The sequence below is a fragment of the Psittacula echo genome (assembly GCF_963264785.1).
Source record: "Psittacula echo genome assembly, chromosome: 6".
In the NCBI taxonomy this organism is placed as follows: Eukaryota; Metazoa; Chordata; class Aves; order Psittaciformes; family Psittacidae; genus Psittacula; species Psittacula echo.
The window spans coordinates 62,967,956-62,988,518 of NC_137743.1; the positions used below are offsets into that span (position 1 = coordinate 62,967,956).

The 20,563-nt window shown below is 36.8% G+C and overlaps 1 protein-coding gene across 1 annotated transcript in view; it reads right to left on the reverse strand.

Moving 5' to 3' along the window:
* KCNH7 (potassium voltage-gated channel subfamily H member 7) overlaps positions 1-20,563 on the reverse strand; it is a gene marked incomplete at its 5' end in the record, with an annotated part of 242,614 nt that overhangs the window by 59,036 nt on the left and 163,015 nt on the right. The window contains 2 exons of the mRNA XM_080620270.1: positions 14,991-15,205; positions 18,924-18,944. Of these exons, the coding sequence (XP_080476396.1) occupies positions 14,991-15,205; positions 18,924-18,944 (236 nt within the window). The remainder of the gene's footprint in view (positions 1-14,990; positions 15,206-18,923; positions 18,945-20,563) is intronic.

Sequence of the window (20,563 nt, forward strand, 5' to 3'; positions counted from 1 at the left end):
AATGATAGCACAGTTAAAAAATTGAAGCAGTATTACTTCAGCTTTAAAAGAGGATATGATTTTGCATTGGAGATTTTATAAGGTTCGTGGAACTACTCTTGATATAACCTTTTCTGGCTCTCTTTTCTCCCGAGTATTAGCTCTACTAAAGCTACCAAGCTATAACTAGCAAGGACATCTCTTCACCTGTCTTCTCTATTCATACCATCACCATAAGACACCTACAAACTGGACCTGCTAAAGAGATCTCTGAATCTAAAAAGACCAAAAAATAAATATTACACAAGTACTAGTGAGCAAATGGAAATTAAATCAACATTTGCTCTGTGATGGTAGGCATTACCTAATTCCCCAGAAGTCTGTAACATTCTTTCATATTTCAGTTATCTTGATAATCATCTTCCTTGATGCTGACATGAAAAACTGATAAGATTACACCAGTACTGAAAGAAAGCTGAAGTGCTTTTGATTCAGTGCACCCTCTGTACAGAGCATTATATGCTGCTTTCACATATTAGCATGGAAAGGCATTTTTACATATAAAAGATACTTTTACATGTTTTTCAAAGGATAGCCACTTAACATCTTCTTAACCAAGAATTACTAATGCTGGGGAATGTTCATACATGTCTTCTTGTTTTCCTCTTTTGTCTGTATTAAATATTTTAAAATTATGTAGTTGACAATTTGCATATAATGCCAATATTTATCTCTATCAGTTTGAAGTATAATCATGAGGTCTTACAATACAGGTGCTTTAATGTCTTCCATATCTTTTTAATTTAAGCTTTTGTGAAAGCAAATCTGCTGCTATGTGAAAATATGACTTGTCCATACCTGTTCTGTATGTTTCCCATTTGGGACTTCAGATACAAGAGAATAGAAACCTTTCTTATTTAAACAATGGGCTCAATATTATTTTGTTTGCGGGGTCACAAATAGCACAGTAGTTTGGTTTCTTTTTTGGACTATGCCCAAATATTCACCAAATGTAATTTGAGGTAGGTTTTGAAACAGCAGTTTTGTTATTATTGGCTGAAGCTGAAAACTCAAAGCTTAGCTGAGTGTATTTTAATATTTTTTTGTTCCAGAAGTCAATCTGAAAATAAATAAACTTTTATTGAATACATCAAAGAGAGACTTTGTGGCATTCTTAACCTAACTGATACGCAGAACCATTGGAATGGGCTTTGGATATTCAGTAAATCAGTGTTTTGGAGGACCTGTGATTTGGTAGGCAATGAAAACCCTATTTGATTTAGTGTTAAGTAATTTTTATAATAAATGTCAAAAAAAATCTCAGTGAAGTTGAATGTTAATCCTGTTTGGTGGTGTTAAGATTTTAAAAAAGCCCCAAATTCTGAGACCTAAAGTCTTCATGTGTTGCCACAAAACATGATAATTTGATAGTGGTATATCCACAAAGAATAGACTGACACTGATTTAAAAAGGTCTTGGTCATGTATGAGTGTATCAATCAATGCTGCTGTGACTGTTCAAGTTATATTGGTTGAATTGTTCTATCTCTGCCTTAGGTAGTTTAGTTACAATTCCGTCTTTGAGGCTTTTGATATGAATTCATGGTATAGGTGAATATTTTGCTGCCTGCATGCCTGGTTTCTGGTGTTCTGATTCCTCTTTAATCATCTCCTGCATTGTAACGTGTGCAATTTTGTGTAGCTGAAGCTGCAAGCCTTTTCAGACTGAAGGACTGTCATCTCAAGCCTACTTCAAAACAACTGGCTCATAATCGCTTGTTTCCTCCAAGAGAGGAGATAAATGCTGTGTTCCAGCCTTTGCTGGGGAGGCTTGTGGGAAAAAACATTGCGCAAGTAATGTGTTGCCAATAGGGCGTTACATGGCTCTTTGCTGTCCCTGTTGGCTGAAGTTTCAGCTTTTGTCTTCTGTAGCTTCAATGTTATAGTACTGTAATAAAGTTGCTTTTGAACTGGAAATAGAGGGTCTTCTAAAAGACATGTTAAAAACCCCAATATAAATATGTGAATTAGAGTATATAGTTGTAAAATGGGGTAGATATATAAGGATCAGCCTGAACATCAGAAAAACTTTTACAGTTCTACTTCTGTGTGTCATAAATTTGTATTCTAATATTTTTAGAATTAAAAATGATCTCCCTGTATATGTTTTTCCTCTGGTCTCCATATTTTCTGCTTAGGAGTGTCTTTAAAATACATTTCATCATACTCATGATAATACTTTACACCCTGTCATTTAAAATATATGATGAAATGGAGAACAAACTTAAGATCTGATCCTGTGGCTGAGGCACACACTCACACAGTACATCTATTCATCAGTGACATGATCCATCTGCATACAGTGATTGCCCTGAAATTATAGCAGCTGTACTGAACTGTTATTGGAGTCTCACTAGTGCTTGCACCATATAAATGTAATTATATCCATGAACACTGAAATCTCCAGAAATTAAATAGTACACCAGAGAACAAAACCAATACCTCAGTATCATGCAAAGAGTCAGGCCTCATTATCAAGTTTGACCTTTCACTGATGTGAATTACAAAACTATTCATGGGCTTAAATATTTACAAAGATTCCTCATTCAATTAGTCTCCATTTGATAGGGTAGCATCCTTCCTTGGTGATGATAAAAAATTCCAAATCTGACTCAGATTTGAGAGCACTGGGACTTCTTGGGAGTGCTGAGTGCCTTACAGGCACTGAGGCCATGAAGTGTCACATTTTATAAAGACTATCAAATAATTAGGTAAATCTATTCAATGTACTTAAATACATAGTAACTAAAAATCTTCAACTTGTCAAGGAAAGTTATGCATGCCATTAGATTAAAGCAGTAGAACAGATTTCTCATGCTTGTTCAGTATAATTGTGCAGGTTTTGTAGAATAATATTTATGTGGTTATTACTGTCAAGCAAAATTGCTTCACCAAACTTGAATACATGCAATAATTTAGAAAACTCCGTATCTCTAACTTATCACTTATTTTTTCATATGATATATGAAGATATATATTAAAAGAGAGGAAGTATTTTTATGGTTCATTTTCAATCCATTATTTTCCATGACAAAATTAAGAAATGGCTTATAGATCTTAAACCTCAGGAGCCTCTTCCTGCCAGTCAGTATGTAATTACTTTCATGTTAATGAGTAATGCATCATCAGAGCAACACTTAGAAGCATGCAAATTTACTGAATGCACTTTACTGAACTTTAAGTCTTAAATTAGCAATATACAGATTATCAAAGAAGGAGATATTAACAACTGGCTATTTTTAGCAAATGTTAATGCCAGAATATGTATTAAAAGTTGTGTAACCCTCTTCTTTAAAATTCACTCTAAGGTATTATTTCAGAAGACAGAAAATGCCATCATTCAAAATACTAAAGATTTTGTGAGTTATTTGTTGCTTTTTTGGCAACACTAACCTCCTAACAAACATTCATGTATCTGACAACAAAGCATCAAGTGCCACATTTGTAATAAGGGCTTAAATTATTGCAGTGGTTTTCAGTCACTTAAAGGATATTTTTTATCACTTGTTCATCATATAACCAAAAAACAAAAAGGAGATTTTTTGCTCAGTGATGTTATCACATCTTCCTCACAATATATATGAAAAACATATCTTTCATTATCCATTTAGACTGCTTTGGTAGCTGCCAAACATTTTGATGTAGAACATAAAGGCTGTAAGAATAGCTGAAGTACATGAAGTGAAAATGAAGCAGCTACATACATAGTTTGGTTTTATGTTTACAGTACATACTGACGTGATTGTCAAGAGTGAAGGAGAAAGGGAGAAAAGATCCATATGAATATATTCAGATTGAAGTTTAACCTTCAGTCTCATAGTAAATATTTTTTCCATAATCAGCAAAGTAATCAAACTTTAGTTTCTAGAAAATCTGCATTTTGTTATTATACCCCTTAGTGTTTAAAAAGGTGTGAACTGCAGTTGAAACTGCTTTATTAGCTGGGGAAAAGCTTAATTTAGAGATGACCATCTTCCCTGTAGCTATTCAGTGTTTATGCCTAATGAGCATATGCTAATCTGGTTCACTTAAAGGAGACATTTAGTCTTAGCATTCTGCTCAGGATCCTCTCTTCACTCTGCTTGTAGGAATGCTTAGTGTATTACCCAAACTTCTACTAAATTTGGTCAGTAACATTCTAATCAAAAAGCCATTTGGCAAGGGGAGATGGAACAGATTGCATACACATGTAAACACAGCATGATGATAGAAATCACATTCACTAGCAAAACCAACCTATAAAAGCATGATCTAGAATCCTAGAGCTACCCATTCAATTCATACCAGTTAGGCACAGAAAAAGATGTAGTTGTAGCTGTAGACTGGCAGACAAACTTGCCTTTCCTCAGCCACTAGCTGGATCTTACATTAGACTTTTTTCGGTTTTGGGAATTGTGGTAAGACAAGGTAGGACATTCATGATGATTCCTCACTAGCTACTATGGTACTCTAACAAAAATGTGTCAGCACAGCATCAGTGAACCAAAAATAACTCCCTGAGAAACTCTGTCTCACCTGTGTTATGCTAAATGAAGTTCATGTTCAGGAAAGAACAGGGCATTTTATTTATGGATTTAACCAGGGAGATATGGGAATCTTTTCAGTGCTACGGCTGATCACATGTATGATTGCAGGCATCAAAAGCTCAATTCAGTGGAAAAAATGCATAGAACAGAAGCCTGACTGTAAGCTTGAGTATTCTTTTCTTTCTAGACTGATTAATTTATCATACTGTGTAAGCTACAGAATGGGTCATTCACTATTGATTTTACTTAGCTTACTTGATATTGTAGGTGTAAAGACAAAAAGTAAACAGCATAGCATATTTGGAAATTACTATCCTATACAGAACTTATTTTTCAAGCTTTGTTTGAAAGCCTAGAAGGAGGCTACAGTCTAGATGCTATCCTAACAAAATTAACCAAAATAAATTAGATGGCCTCTGACAAGTTCTACAGGATGACCATGAGCAACAGGCACTGATTTCTTGCTCACTTCCAAACATCATTAGAGACTAAGCTGCAGCAAAAGGTTCTCCTTTGATTATAGTATTCTGTTGTTAACCCACCTGCAAACCCTGTGAACTATGCTTCTGTGAACAGAACAGATTGGTACAGATGAGAAACCATTCCACACAGCAGTTCTTTTTGTTTCAAAAGAGAGTAGATTTCTTCATAATTAATAGAATTCATACCAAAAGTGGAACATTTTCAAAGAAGATAGCTACTTATATTAAAAAAAAAAAAAGAAAAAGAAAAGCTGTGAAATGAACTTTTCTTCCCATTTAATGGATGTTTCTCATTTATTAGTAGTATTCTGAACACGCTGCCTGGAGCTGAACATATCTTCTCATGCCAGCTTTCATGATGAAAAGTAGTTATTGCAATTTTCATATTTAAAAAGATGCTGCTTTAATGTAAAATTAGCAGTTCTTTGAATAGTAAACTTATGCTTGAAAATATACCTGAAGTACCTTAAACACAATTCCACCATGTGCACAATGACATATTTGTTCAACTGTCAAAGAAAAACAGACTTATCAAAGATAAATCTAATAGAAGGCCACCTTGATATTAGCAAAAAATTCTTTGAGTTCTCCATGTACTGTGAATACCAACTAAATATTCATGCAATTCAGGTACTTTATTTCAGATAGATTTGAATTTTATTGTATATTTCTATACTCTAGATGATTTGAACTAGCCACTTTCAGTAAATATTTTCTAGAGAATTTTGTTGTGAAATGTTCATTAATTTTATGCTAAGTATCACAACTATACCACCTATAGCACTCAATAAATGCTTTGCAACTACATGTTATCACAGTGATTAACACACTATTGCATGAAAACAATATTTGGGATTCAATGACCCTTTGATTTTTGATTCATACAGCTGGTTCCAAGTTTTTTCCTTACTATGATTTTATTGATTTCTCACAATAATTTAAGGAATTTTCCTCTTTTTTTTTTTTTTTCCTGAAAAATATTGTCTCTGAACTATTCCGAGTACACACTTTTCTATTGATCTATTACCAGCTACATTATTAATTACATTATTAATTTTAAGGGCACTCTGAAATCATCAAAAACCATCCTGGGCTGACTTGGCTTTAATGGTCTTTTCTTTTTCTTACTGTTTCTAATCCTATGAAATAAATCCCAAGCTGTAATAAACCTGAACCAAAAAATATTTTCCTCAGCTGCCAATACATCAAACCCAACCAATCCACATGCTTCTTTCCTGTCCCCATCCCAAGCCAAACAAATAATAGTCTTGCTGCTGTTTGTCCCTTACACTTAAGGCCACCTGGTTTCTAATCAACAGTAGAAGATAACTGTTTTATAATTATCACCTTATTAGCTGCAAATTGCAGGAACTTTCTGCTCTCATGTTTAGTTTATTCCTCATTTCTCTCATAAGTGATGTGTGGGAACCTAACTATTTCCTTGACAAAGTTAATCTTTCAAATTACCCACCAGTTTTTCACTTTGCATATTAGCTGGTATTACATTTAAGGGAAAATGTGTAACTTGCAAGAAATCATAGAATCTTAGAATAGTAGAATAGTTAGGGTTGGAAAGGACCTTAAGATCATCTAGTTCCAACCCCCCTGCCATGGGCAGGGACACCCCACACTTAAACATGCCACCCAACCTGGCCTTGAACACTGCCAAGGATGGAGCATTCACAACCTCCCTGGGCAACCCATTCCAGTGCCTCACTACCCTCACAGTAAAGATTTTCTTCCTTATATCCAATCTAAACTTCCCCTCTTTAAGTTTGAACCTGTTACCCCTTGTCCTGTCACTACAGTCCCTGATGAACAGTCCAGCCCCAGCATCCTTGTAGGCCCCCTTCAGATACTGGCAGGCTGCTATGAGGTCTCCACGCAGCCTTCTCTTCTCCAGGCTAAATAGCCCCAACTTTCTCAGCCTGTCTTCATACGGGAGGTGCTCCAGTCCCCTGATCATCCTCGTGGCCGTCCTCTGGACTTGTTCCAACAGTTCCGTGTCCTTTTTATGTTGAGGACACCAGAACTGCACACAATACTCCAAGTGAGGTCTCACAAGAGCAGAGTAGAGGGGCAGGATCACCTCCTTCGACCTGCTGGTCACGCTCCTCTTGATGCAGCCCAGGATACGGTTGGCTTTCTGGGCTGCGAGCACACACTGAAGTCGGCTCATGTTCATTTTCTCATCGACCAACACCCCCAAGACCTTCTCCGCAGGGCTGCTCTGAATCTCTTCTCTGCCCAACCTGTAGCCGTGCCTGGGATTGCTCCGACCCAGTTGTAGGACCTTGCACTTGGCATGGTTAAGCTTCATCAGGTTGGCATCAGCCCACCTCACAAGCGTGTCGAGGTCCCTCTGGATGGCATCCCTTCCCTCCAGCGTATCAACTGAACCACACAGCTTGGTGTCATCGGCAAACTTGCTGAGGGCGCACTCAATCCCACTGTCCATGTCACCGACAAAGATGTTGAACAAGACCGGTCCCAACACCGATCCCTGAGGGACACCACTCGTTACAGGTCTCCAGCTGGACATCGAGCCATTGACCACAACTCTTTGCGTGCGGCCATCCAGCCAGTTCTTTATCCACTGAGTGGTCCACCCATCAAATTGATGTCTCTCCAATTCAGAGACAAAGATGTCATGTGGGACAGTGTCGAACACTTTGCACAAATCCAGGTAGATGACGTCAACAAATGAATACTAAGTTGTTAGCAGAACATATCTGCCTTTTTTGTCTGATGAAAATAACTTTTAAGAGGGGTGAATATGTAATTTCAGGTATATGGCAAATATTGCCTGTCCACGTTAAGCCATTTTGTGACTAGATCCAGCACTGATATTACAGTGGGTACATGTGAAGTGTCTGGCACTAGGATGCAGTTCAGAATGCAGACTGTTTGAAGGGCAATGACACTCAGACAGGGAAGGAAGAGTCTGGAGTCTGAGTGCCTGGTGCCCAAGGTTATTTCTGTGGATTTTTTAACAGATGGTCATTTACATATGGGACTACAACCCAGGACTGCCTCTTTTTAAGTAAGTACCCTAAATGTTAGCTATACCATCAATGTTCCTTGCAAAACGCCAGCTTCTTCCAGCCCATGAGATCCCCAGCCTTCTGCCCTCTTCCCTCCCTTTTTCTGCACACCAGCTGCTGTTGCTGTCTATCACTGGGTGCTTTTCTCTAAGAAAATGTATGCTTATACAGACATAAACACAGAAACTGTTTCCTGAGTTAACATGGTAACCTCCTGACTCTGATAGAAAATTTGAAGTTATGCTGGTTTGAGTGGGAGGTTGGGCTAGATGGCCTCTAGAGGTCTCTTCCACACTACATTTTTGTATCATTCTAAGGTTACGTGAAAGAGATTGTGACTCATTTCATGGCTGTTATAAGGCAACTTTAACCACGTGTGAAAGATATTATTTCAGGATGTGAACGCCAGGTGGATCAGAGGAGTCTGCCAGTTCTCTGGATCTCACTGGGGCTTGACAGGGGCTAGACAGGGGCTAAAAAGGGGCTTGACTTCTTGCATTCTTGGTGGGACACTTCTGTTGAGTGTCAAAACCATGGTTTCAACACAGTAACCTACCAAGTGTAGAAACTTCCAAAGTCAATCCACCATGAAATGGGAGTTCTGGACTTTAGAGCTCTAGTGTAGAGAAATCAGATTTGCCTAAGTGCTGCCTATACTTTTGCTTTTATCAGTACAACTTATGTTGTAGGGCATTAGTTTTTACACCATCAACATATTCATAAAATTAATTATTTTCTGTGCAAACTACAACGAACTACAATGCAGTCTGAAGGTCTGTGTCTGCCTATTCCCCCTCTCTCCCTTCTCCCTCCCTTATTAGCACAAAAGAAGAATGTTGCTTTGGAAAATGGACTAGCATTAATTAAAAAAAAAAGAATAATCATATATTCCATTCCATGTTAGCATCACAGAACAGATCACTGAGTATTTGGTTCAAGGCAGTAACGAAAAAGAGATCACACAAAACACTGATTACTCAAAAGTATAATTCATAGGAGTTACTGGATACTTTTTCCCAAGTCAGCACAGTTAGGCAATCCCTTTTTCAGAAGGGTAGATCTTGGGGGAAGGACATGGACTAATTAAGGATGCATCCAGGTTACGTGCTTCAAAGCAGCTGGGCTTTCCGACTGCTCCATTTCTGCCATATGTTGTGAAATCTTCTCAAAACATTGCAGCAGTTCAGATGCCTTAGTCTATTCAGCTATCACAAATAGAAGAGATTCTACTGGAAGGAAGGAATATTTTGTCTTTCCCAGTTTCTGTGAATCTGTAACTATATTGGCCATTTTATTACTTGATGCAATTGCAAGTAACTCCAATGAAAATGCCATGTTTTCTTCTGAAACTAATCAAAACAGTGGGCTTTATTTTCTGCTTCCTTTAATTTGCATGGCTACTTGCTCTGGTGAAAAGAACCTACTCTCCAGTTTTGGTGACATGTTTGCACAGGTATAAAGAACTACCCTGAGACTGGGGTATTTTTATTAGTTTTGCCATCACCATTATGTTCTATACTTCTTTTCACATACAGTGTGTCATACCTCCTAAATGATAACGAAATTATACACATGTATATTATTTCTATAACTACACCTATAGTAATTACAAAGACTAATTCTATAATGACAATAAAAGATGAAATTTTATTGCATAAGGGTGCTAAGTATTATTGTAAACAAAATACAAAAAAAAAAAAACCCAAAAAATGTCAACAGATCATTGAGAACAGGAATAGCAAATAATAGAAAAAATAACATTCTCACTTCATTAGGAACCAGTAATATAAACTTTCCATACAGTATCTAGGGAATGTTGGCTCTGCTTACCCTTCAATTTCATTATTATATATACGCCTTGCTCTGTAGTTGGAAGACATATCAAAATTGTTTTCCCCTAATTCAGAATTTGCTGCTTCAGGTCAGCTTGCATTCCAAAATGAACAGTCTTGAAATGTTGTTTGTGTGAACTACTGCATGATGTTGTAAACAGCGTAGTGTGTCAGCTGAATCAGACTGCTGAAAAAGTATAGATCAATAATTTGGTTTATTTTTAGGTCTTATATTGCTCCTCTCTGTTGTAGATGCTGCTAGTCTTCCTTTAGCCTGAAAACCTGAAGGTCAGTTTGAAGTCATGATCACATAAAAGTTCTTTTTATATCGACAGCTGAGACTGGCCTAGGGGGATAATTTTACTTTTCTTAATCTTTTGGGGAGCAGAATAGAGCCTGGCCAGATTACAAAAACATGCAGAGAAGCTACAAGGTCTGTCACTTCATACATAACTTCAACCTTCACTGAGAGCACAGAAGAGCTGTGGGTGTTCAGCGTGCCTGCAAATCAGATTACAATCTCCAATCATCAGTGTAGTCCATTAAGGTATATATTTATAGTTCTGCCATATAACCAGTTTTGGTATATATTTCCTACAGGTGGTGGATGATGAAACCGATTTTAAAAGTATTATTTACAAGATGATTAAGGATCATAGAGTTTTACCTTCCTGTAAGTCAGTTATTGAGACAGATAAACAACAGATACACAGAGTCTTTCAACCACATGCTATATCACAACAGTGGTAAAATGCAAAGAGATCAACAATCTCTGAACGTTAATGATCCGGGCCCACAAAACAGTTTTTATTAAACTACACAATAAAGAGATAATATATAAGCTTATTAACTAGTCCAGCTATAGTTTGTTGCCAATGTTAATCTATGGGTATTCAGAAATTCTCTCTTTTCTTTGAATATAAGCAAACATACTGCTTATATATGTACTACATAAGTAATCTTCATGATGCTCTGAGTTCATAATAGAGTTCACAGATTTGGAGTCATAAATCGTCATGAACTGCATATGTAAGAACATTTAAAATAGATCAGTATTAAACAGAATATAAAACCGCTTACTGTTGCACATATACACGTTGTAATTGGAAGGTGAGAAGTCTTCTTTATGAATTCATCAAAAATGTTAAGGTTCAGATGTCAAATTTTTGTCCCACTGCTTTGTTTAATAAAAGTCTACTTTTTGTGCTTCAGGAAAGACGTGTCTCTTTCTAACAATCAGTGTCAGGACCCCAAATGAACCTGTCAGTGCAGAAGAGTGCAGAAATTGTACTGCCCCCTGAACAGACTGTATAATAAAAAAAAACCCCATAAAATAATAATAAAAAAATAATTTAAAAAAGTAAGTTGAGACTCTTCTAGAAGAGAGTCTAGCTTAGCACCTCTGGAAATTATAATGTGAAACATTAAAAGAAAAATCTTTTAGTAAAGCAGAATGGAAACTTAAATTTTACTTTAGTGACATATATCTACATTGGGATATGACAATTCCAATTTTTCAATAGGGGTTATCTGGCAGCTATTACTGGGCTAATCTTCTGAGTAAAAGTCAATGTTATACTGAAATGGGCATCCAGAAGATGTTATGCTACTTGTTTTTATCAGCAAAGACCAAGGTGAAAGGGCAAGCGATTGAGGTATCTACTTATGCAGGACCATCTCATGTGTAGAACTTCACTGCAGGCTATATCTTCAGGCAATTTTCTTCTTTTCATAATGTCCTAAACATTCCTGCTAAGTAGTAAGATGATATTGGGAGGGTCTTTGCATTAGAATTTATAACCTAGATCTTTTTGAAGAAATTAATTTTTTTGTATTATTTAAAAGGTAAGATGTTGAAGATTCTATTTATTTATTAAATTGTGTACTGAAATCTTGTTATTTACACCTGCATTTCAAAGTTCATATTTGTCACTGAAACTGTCAATCACTGGCCCACAACATCATCTGTTCCTTTCAAAATTATTTTCTAAACTGTATTCTCCAGTTTGCTCCTGATTTATTTCACTACAATCTTACTGCTAAAGCATTTCACTTCTCTTTAACTGATTTCTGAATCTGTATCACTTGCTTTAAACACAGTGGCTATATCTTTTTTATTTGCTTTATTCATTATTCTTCCTCTACCTTCTGAAGGTAGCTATGTGCCATCCCCTCCTTTTTCACTGTCTTCACTACCTGAATTACTTCTCCAGACAGTGCATGGTAGCTGTCTGTCATCCCTGGAAAGAAAAACTTCTTCTCCTTCCTGTGCTGCTGATGCTTAGTTTGTGATATTATTGATGCATGAGAGAGAATCCAGAGTGCAGTGATACACATGTGGGGATCACTGATACCTTAGTGTGGTGCATACCCGAGTCCATGTCTCTGTTTACAGTTGCACAGTGAGAGGAGCCGCAGTAGTGGAAATATCAGGTTATAGCAGAAGTACCAAATTTCTCAGCAAAGCTGAGAAAATAAAAAGGTGAAAAATACCCAAAAATGAGTACAGAAAGAGAGATGGATGGATATTTGAATGGTGCAATATGTGACTGGAAGTGGCCTTCCATTGTCACTAAGTCCTGCAATCCCAGAGAAGCACATCATGTTATCTATCCTTATCTATCCCTTTATTATATTTCTCAGGCTCTGACAACATTTGGAATTCCTGCCCTAATTTCTTTTATTAGAAGACTACTTCAGAATGTCGCTACTTGGATTACGGCTGACCTTTTAACTTACCATGGCCATTCTATACTCACGTTGCCCTCTGTACATTTTTGATGCTGTTTCAAAGATTTAAGTGGACTAAGCCAGCATGAACATATCTTAAATATCTCATCTGACATTTCCGCCATATTCTGTTTCAAACACTGTGCTCGAACCTTCCAAACCCACTTTTTCATTATTCTGCAGATACAAAATGGATCTATGGCCCTATGAAGAGTTTTATGAAGAGATGTACAGGCAGACATGCAGTGAAGCCTTCAAAGTTTATCAGAGCCTGACTCTGATAAAACATTTTGAAATCATTGGGGATTAGAAGCATTAACAGGACTCATAAACAGGACTCATAAACAGGACTCATAAACAGGACTAAAATAAACCACTTTCATCTTCTAAATTTCTATTTCAAATCTATTTCATTAATAACTAGCTATCTAGATCTTTGATTATCAAATTCAGTAGACCTAAATTTATTTATATCTTCTAGGAGTTCCTCCCTAATCCTAGAGTTTAGGCTGAAGTTGCAACTAGAACCATTGATAACTGAACATAATAAAAGAAAAAAGGAACAGGTGTGAGAAATTCTTTATGATGAACGGTGTATTATCAAAATTTACTATGCAAATTGTACTCTGCATATTGGTTGAGATAGTTCTAGAAAAGGACATAAACCAATGTCAAATTAAATTGGAAGTTTTTTGTGAAATGTAAAGATTTTATAGGGCATTTCAAATTTAACTTTGAATTTTGTTAGCATCAGGGTTTCTGGAAAGTTTAGCTGATCCAAGCCATTTCTATTGGAAATTTTGATAATACCTAAGTTATTTGGAGAATAAGTATACTTGTTAGTTATTCATTCATTCATTCATTTACTTAATTTTACCCAAACAGTGTCATTAGTACATAGAAGCTTGGCACTCTGTCAGTAATTATCCAGTTAGAATTTTGAAAAGAAAAAAACCCAGCTAACTAATAAATCAAGCTTGACTTATGCTTACTTATAAAAATTAGTCTTTTTAATCAAGCTTGACTTTTTGCCATAGTATCTGTGGAAAGATTTCTATGTACGACTACAATAAATAATTTAAAACATATCAAAATGGATCCAGAAGCGATCAAATCTTTCACAACTGCCCAGGGAAAAAAGTACAATGGTTGCAAATTCAAGTTATGTATCAAAGACAAAATATATACAAGATAAAAATACAATTACTTTTTAGTCAGTGACTGATCTCAAAATAGAACTCATAGAACTTTTATCTCTGTTTCTTTAGGAGGGTGTACAATACATTCCTTTTTATATCCATCAGAGGAGTAAGAGCATGGACAACACCTGGCATAGTATCACTGTAGAGAAGCTGCAGCCTCTTCTGAAGGCAGGTCAGCAGTAAGTCAAAAGCTGTTCTTGATCAGATCTTCCTTATCCAATTGCTATCTTCATTCTAATACAAAGCACTTCTAACTTCTTTCCGCCTATCAGTGGATGGGCATTCAAGGGCCAACACTCTGCTTACTAAGGCTATAATTGGAACTAGATGATCTTAAGGTCCTTTCCAACCCTAACTATTCTACAATTCTAATGGTTCTACTGATTCTATGATACTGTCATGTCTTAAAATTTTTTTTAAGTATGCTGTACTTCGGTAGTCTGTTGTAGCCGATATCCATATGACATTACAACACAAATGTAATAATGACACTGAATTGAGCTGAATATCTCTATTTGCTTCAGAGGGCACTGTATCTGTCTTAGAGTGAAGAAATATGCTATCTTGAACTGTTTTCAGTTTGTTTCAATTGCATGCCTCATTCCCAAGTATGACAGAATATATCATATATTCAGTCCATTCAGGTATCTGCTTTCCATTTTAACAGCCTTTTTGATATACACATATAGAAGAGATGCATAGGAAAGAGCATTATGAGAAGCCAAAGAACTGGGACAGAAATTACAAGACGTGATTGTGATCCTCGTAACAGTGGCACAATCACTGACCATGTGTTATCCTGATGTGCTTTGCACATAAAGCTGGGAAAAAGAAAAAAGAATGAAACTAACATTTATGAATTATGGGAATCACTGACATTAGTGGACTTATTTGGAGCACTTTGTGCAGCTTTTTTCATTGAAAAACAGAAGAAAATGGAGTTTGTTAGCAGTATCATGTAATGTGAACTATTTCATGTGTAACTGAATTGGAGGTAAAATAAGTAATGGCTTAAGCCCTTCAAATTGTCTTGGAAATATGCAAATCATTCATGAAAAAAGTATCAATCTGTTGAATTCACTGATAAATGCCTCTGCAAAACTGAAAAGGGACTAAAATAATGGGTATTACCTTACCTGTGTAACCTTCTCTGTTACATTGTGCGTTCGGTCTTTCACCTTGGGTGCAATAATTGCTTTCTCCGAAGAAGGAGGAGATGAAGATTTTTTTTCACTTTTGATATCTGAAAAGTTCAGTGTGAGCTGAGGAATTTTGTTGATTGTACTGTATTTGTTGAGATTTGAATCTGATGTGGATCCCAATAGACTTGACTTGATATGATTAAAAGGCCCTGAAAAATAAGAACATATATTCAGTATTTGACAAATACAGAGAAATAAGTTATGATTTATGTATAAGTGGGATATGTCAAAAGGACAAGGGATATTTGTTAATAAATAATTTTACAAATTATCTACATTTTAAAAACAACTCTGTTGCTAATGAGAATCAAATCTAGTATTGGATGTAAATATAAAAATTCCTTTACATAGAGCCCTCAATATTTTTTAAAAAGTCAGTGGATTGCAAAGTACACAATGCATCCAGCCTTACTTGTTTTTATGCTACTGGATATGCTGGTATGCTCCGTTATAATGCTGGCTGAACATAAATGCTATATTCTCATTTCTTTATAAAAGTGGAAACAAGAGATACAGTTATATAAATGTGTCTGGACTGAGCAAAGGCTTTGTTATCACATCTGTACTGTTGCTCATGCTTACATGATAGTTAGAAAACACCTTTCAGTAAACTGGAAAATTGAGTAGACCTCTGCTGTACCCCTGTTGGCTCATCAAATAACTCCATACTTAACCAAGAAAAATATTAACCTCACATTGTCCTAAAAGCCTTTAATTTTGGCATATCACAAGCTCACAAAATTTATTTCTTCAGTTGTCATTGCCAACAAAATATTGAAAACAATAGGGATACCCATATGTAGAATATTATTGCAGTATTTAATATACACTTAAACATACTACTTTGGTGCCTCATGATAGATAAAAAATGCAGAGTTTGTATACTTCATGAGGTACATATCCACTATAATTATTCTTTTCAATATTGGACAGAGTTCTTTGTGCAACAAGAAAGCAATATAACAGATTAGAATACTTGTTTTATACTTTCTTCATAATTTTGGTCCAGAAGCCAAAAGTATTCACAGCAAGAAAAATTTTCTTTTGAGAGTAATACTGGTAACAAAAGATTTATGAAGAACTTTAGGCAGCGAGAGCTAAATCCTGTCAATGGATTTAAGAAAAAATCCAGGTGTTGGAGTCAGTTACAATGTGTCTGTGTCTGGGATCCAACAGTACTTCTCAGATCCACATGAGAATCTTACTGCATTCTTATTACTATTACATGCAACAATGTGATGCTTTTTCTTTTGACTGTTTTGAGGGGGCTTTTTTTGGTCTGCCTAGAGGGAAACAAGAATGGGGGCTATGATTAAGAAACAGCCAGTGGGACAGGATTAGGCCTATGGGGTAAACTGCAGAGTCAACAGCAGAACAGCTGCATTGTGTTTGTAATGTGTGAACAAGTGAAATTCAAAGCAACCAGCTGCCTGGAGATAGCTGGAGGGAAGTGTTTCAGGCAGTACTCAATTTTATATTTTTTTTTCTTTTTGTTTTAAATTTGCTTTCTTAGCTTAGAAGGATTTATACACATGCTTTCTACCTCCTACATTCATGTTAATTATATGTTAATCTGGGCTAGAGATAGAAATCCGCTACTTTTGAATTTAGCCACTGTGCAGAAAGGAATTCAAGATAACAAGGGTAACATGATAACAATTTGAGTACTCTCCTGGAAGAGAGCAATTTGGTGGTTCTACTCTCAAGACTTCCTTTATTTTGTCCAAAGATCATCTGATGTGAGATAGACAAAAAGTTGTGGGTAAGTGCTCTAACCACTAAACTACAAAATCAGTTCTTTTCCTCTTTAGGCCAATGAATGTAATATATTATTTTTAGAACAGTTTCACTAGAAAAAGGAAGAAAGCACTACCTTTCTTCTACAAGCAATGCCAAAAAGCCTGGTACTGAGGACAGTGCCAAAGAACTGGAATATTGTGCTTGGACATCTTTTGGCCCAGGTAGAACTCGACTCTATCTTTTACATCATCGACGTGAGTCTGTACAAAAGTGGTTTTCGAAATAAATTAGGGCTGTCTTCTCACAAATTAGTGAGGTGGCTAATCTGGCTGGTGTGTGTTATATATGTATGGTCTGACTGCAGTTTTTCAACTCTACTTCCCTACATAGTTACAGCGATTAAAAGTTTTTGAATACTGAGTAAGTTTAGACATGAGCTTGGTCTCACTTTGGGGCCGTTTGTTAGGTGAATAAAATTCTTGATACATAGGGAACTCAAAGGTAATAGGAAGCTAAGGGATCTTAGGCAAATCCATAATTAGATAGTAGATTTATTTTTTTAATAGTAACTTTATAGATGTTTAAATTGCATTGAAGCTTTCTTTTCTGCGATTTAAATCTTTTATTGCTTCTATTCCAAAGGGAATTACTCTCTCTTTTGCTACCTAAGACTCATGCTCTAGCCTGTGACATTAAACTTAAGTTAATTGCACATGGGAATAAAACCTTGGGGTTTTTTCCACCTTCTTTTGATTTAGAAAGTGGTGATAGGTATGTATGTATCTCATTGATAATGGTAATTAATTGAAAGACATTACTAGCTTCAGTAGAGCCCAGGCTGGCAGCTATTGAGCTGATACTTGGCAGCAAGTGGACCTTTGCTAGTCTCTCTCATAGCAGAAGCAGAAAAAGAGGGCCATAACAAATCACAATTACAGTTGACACTATTTGGCACCCTGATTGACAGCTTCAGCAGAGTGGCCAAGAATTGAATAAGCAGGGAGAATGACATGCTTCTGCCTACCCTACAAAGGAGATTCTTTAAGATTAAGTTTGAACTCCTTGTTTTTACAGTGGGATTCCATTGTCTCTGCTTACACAATGCATTAAGAATTGATTTCAGTCTTCTGAGCTGTCAATCCATCATCTTTCACCAGCAGTAAATACATTTATAAAAGTTGTTTTAGATTACAGATACCGCATTTTTTTTCCCTGCAACATTTTGCCAACATACACATGAAGCAAATGCAATGATTTTGTAGTCCACAAATTACAGAATCTAGGTCATGCACTGCATGCAGTTTAGATAGAAGACATAAAGTCACACACTTTTGTAAAGGTACACGCACTTTTTGCATCATGCATGAAGTCACAAACCAGTTTTCAGACATAGCTACAAACATTGCAATTAAAATGAATACTTTTGTTCTGAATTGTTTTCTAGAAATGGAGGAAGTCACTTCAGAATATGTTCAAATAGCTTCTAAAAGATATAGCTTGGTGCTAGCAAATAGGAAAAACTGCACTAAATATTATTTATACATGAAATTATCAATGAAGTTCATGCATGCACATTTTAATACTAAATGAAGCTTGAAACCATACCCCCTGCCATCCAGGAACGTGAAACTAGTTTTAAGGAGAGAAAGGAGGAATAAGTGAAGATACTTCCACAAGGCTTCTGATTACCAACTACTTCATTTTTGAGATAGTTAACTGAAAACTAAGCACTTTAAAACAACAGATTGTCAGTGGCTCCCACCCAACTTTGACAGGAAAACTCCTAGAAGCTTCAATAGAAGATTTGCCTGAGTTAACTGAGATAAAGAACTATGGTATGTTCTATCTTCCTCCCTTCCTTTTTTTGGAATGAGCTGATAATTAAGTCAGATGGCCATTTAAGAGCTATGCCTTCACTTTTTCCAGGGTTTGGTAGTTAGTGCTTTCAGAGGATGGTTAAGGGAATAACTACATGTTTAACAAATGTAATTTAAATGATGCACTTGGTCTTAGAGAAATCAGCATGAGAATGTTGCATTTGAACATTTCATACAGCAGGCAAAGTAACATGCCATAAAGTGTGGCTGTCTGAAACACTGGAAGATACAGTCTAGATGTATACTTTACCTTTGACATTGCGACCATTGTCTGGGTTTCAGCATAATAAAAGTGAAGAAAAAGAGAGAAAAAAAAAAAGACAACTAAAATCTACATCAGAAAAAGCAGAAAATATTGCTTCAAAATATGTATGTAGACTTTTAGTTAAGATGAAATCACTTTGACAACTGAGAGATAATCTGTAGAAAGGTTTGTTGTAGATCAGCAGGTAGTAGGACTGGCTGAGGCACCCCAGCTGCGGGTGGCAGTGCAAGCTGGATGACTGCATGGGTGTGGGGCTGCGCAGGTGGCCCTGCACAGACCTACAGGCCCCATGCCTGCCCATGACTTGCAGGACGAAAGGTTTTTTTAACATAGCAGCAAGGTGAGCAGCACCTTTCTGAGCAACACTGAGGAGAAAGATGTATCTTAAATCGTTCTTCAGCTCTTAGGTGCCTTTCTGCAAGGTAACAGTGAGAAAGCTCTCTGTCCTCACAGGCACACCCACCCCTGAATCCTCTCATGACATCAACCCTCTCTGGGGAGAAAATTATTGTTCCTATTGTTGTTGTTATTTAATATTTTTTTAAAGAAGCTACACAGGTGGATAGGTAAGCGCCACTGCTATCCATGGGTGTACAACGTGACCCACAGGCCCTCCTTACCAGGCTACTGCAGCTTGGAGTGGATATAATGCTGGGTGAGGTAGTGAAGGAGCCAGGGCCAGTTGCAGGACATGGCCCTGCCCCTGTGTGTGGCTGGCCACTGTGAACAGGTTGCCGGTTTTCAAAGGTGCACTGGGCTCAAACTGACATTCACCTGCAGTTGTGCCCCCCTGGTAGGCCACCGCTGAGGGCTTGAGGTATCTGTGCCCCTGTCCATCCCAGTGGCAGCCCTGTCCCTGCAGAGGTGCCGCCTCAGCCATGCTCTGGAGAAAGGCTATGGCCTTTGCCTGTGAGGGGAGCTGGAGATGAAGCTGGGCCTTGTTTGTGGTGTCATGTCACACCTGCTGCCTCTCTGGTTTTCCTCAGCTTCCCATGGACCAGGGAGCATGGGACACTGAGCTGTAATGCAGATTTTGTAGGCTGAGTTAGGCTCAAAAGCTTGGGGTTTTTTCCTTTTTTTTTTTTTTTTTTAAGACTGTAGGGATGTTACTAAGGGCACTTTCTGAAGAGAATTAAATTTCTGAAGAGACTCTGTGAACCGGTACGAGCCTGCAAAATCTGGATTGCTGGCATTTCAGGTGAGAAGGGCTTGCTTGGAGTTTTGGTGGTAGGTGGGAGACACAGTTCCTGCCCTGCTTCTTTTTCTGTAAATAGGCAAATTTAGAATGGAATTCAATCAAGTACACTCAAATGAATTTAAAATCCTGAATTGTCATTTTTACTGTAATACCTTTCAGCATATAAGTGCCACAGCTATGATAATTTTACAGTGATAGGCGACTAGGCTACACAAATTAATTAAACACATGAAATAATTTGTATTCTCAATTGCGTTATCATGCAAGCAAAAATTTGACCATGGGTGAATTACTGTAGTTAATATTGAGCTAAATAATGCTGTTCTGTCAGAATTCTATTATGCTGGTTCAACTAATATTACTTGAACTGGAAGAGGTGGAAAAAAAATTAGATGAGTCCTGAGCTGCATTTTCAGACAGAGTAGTA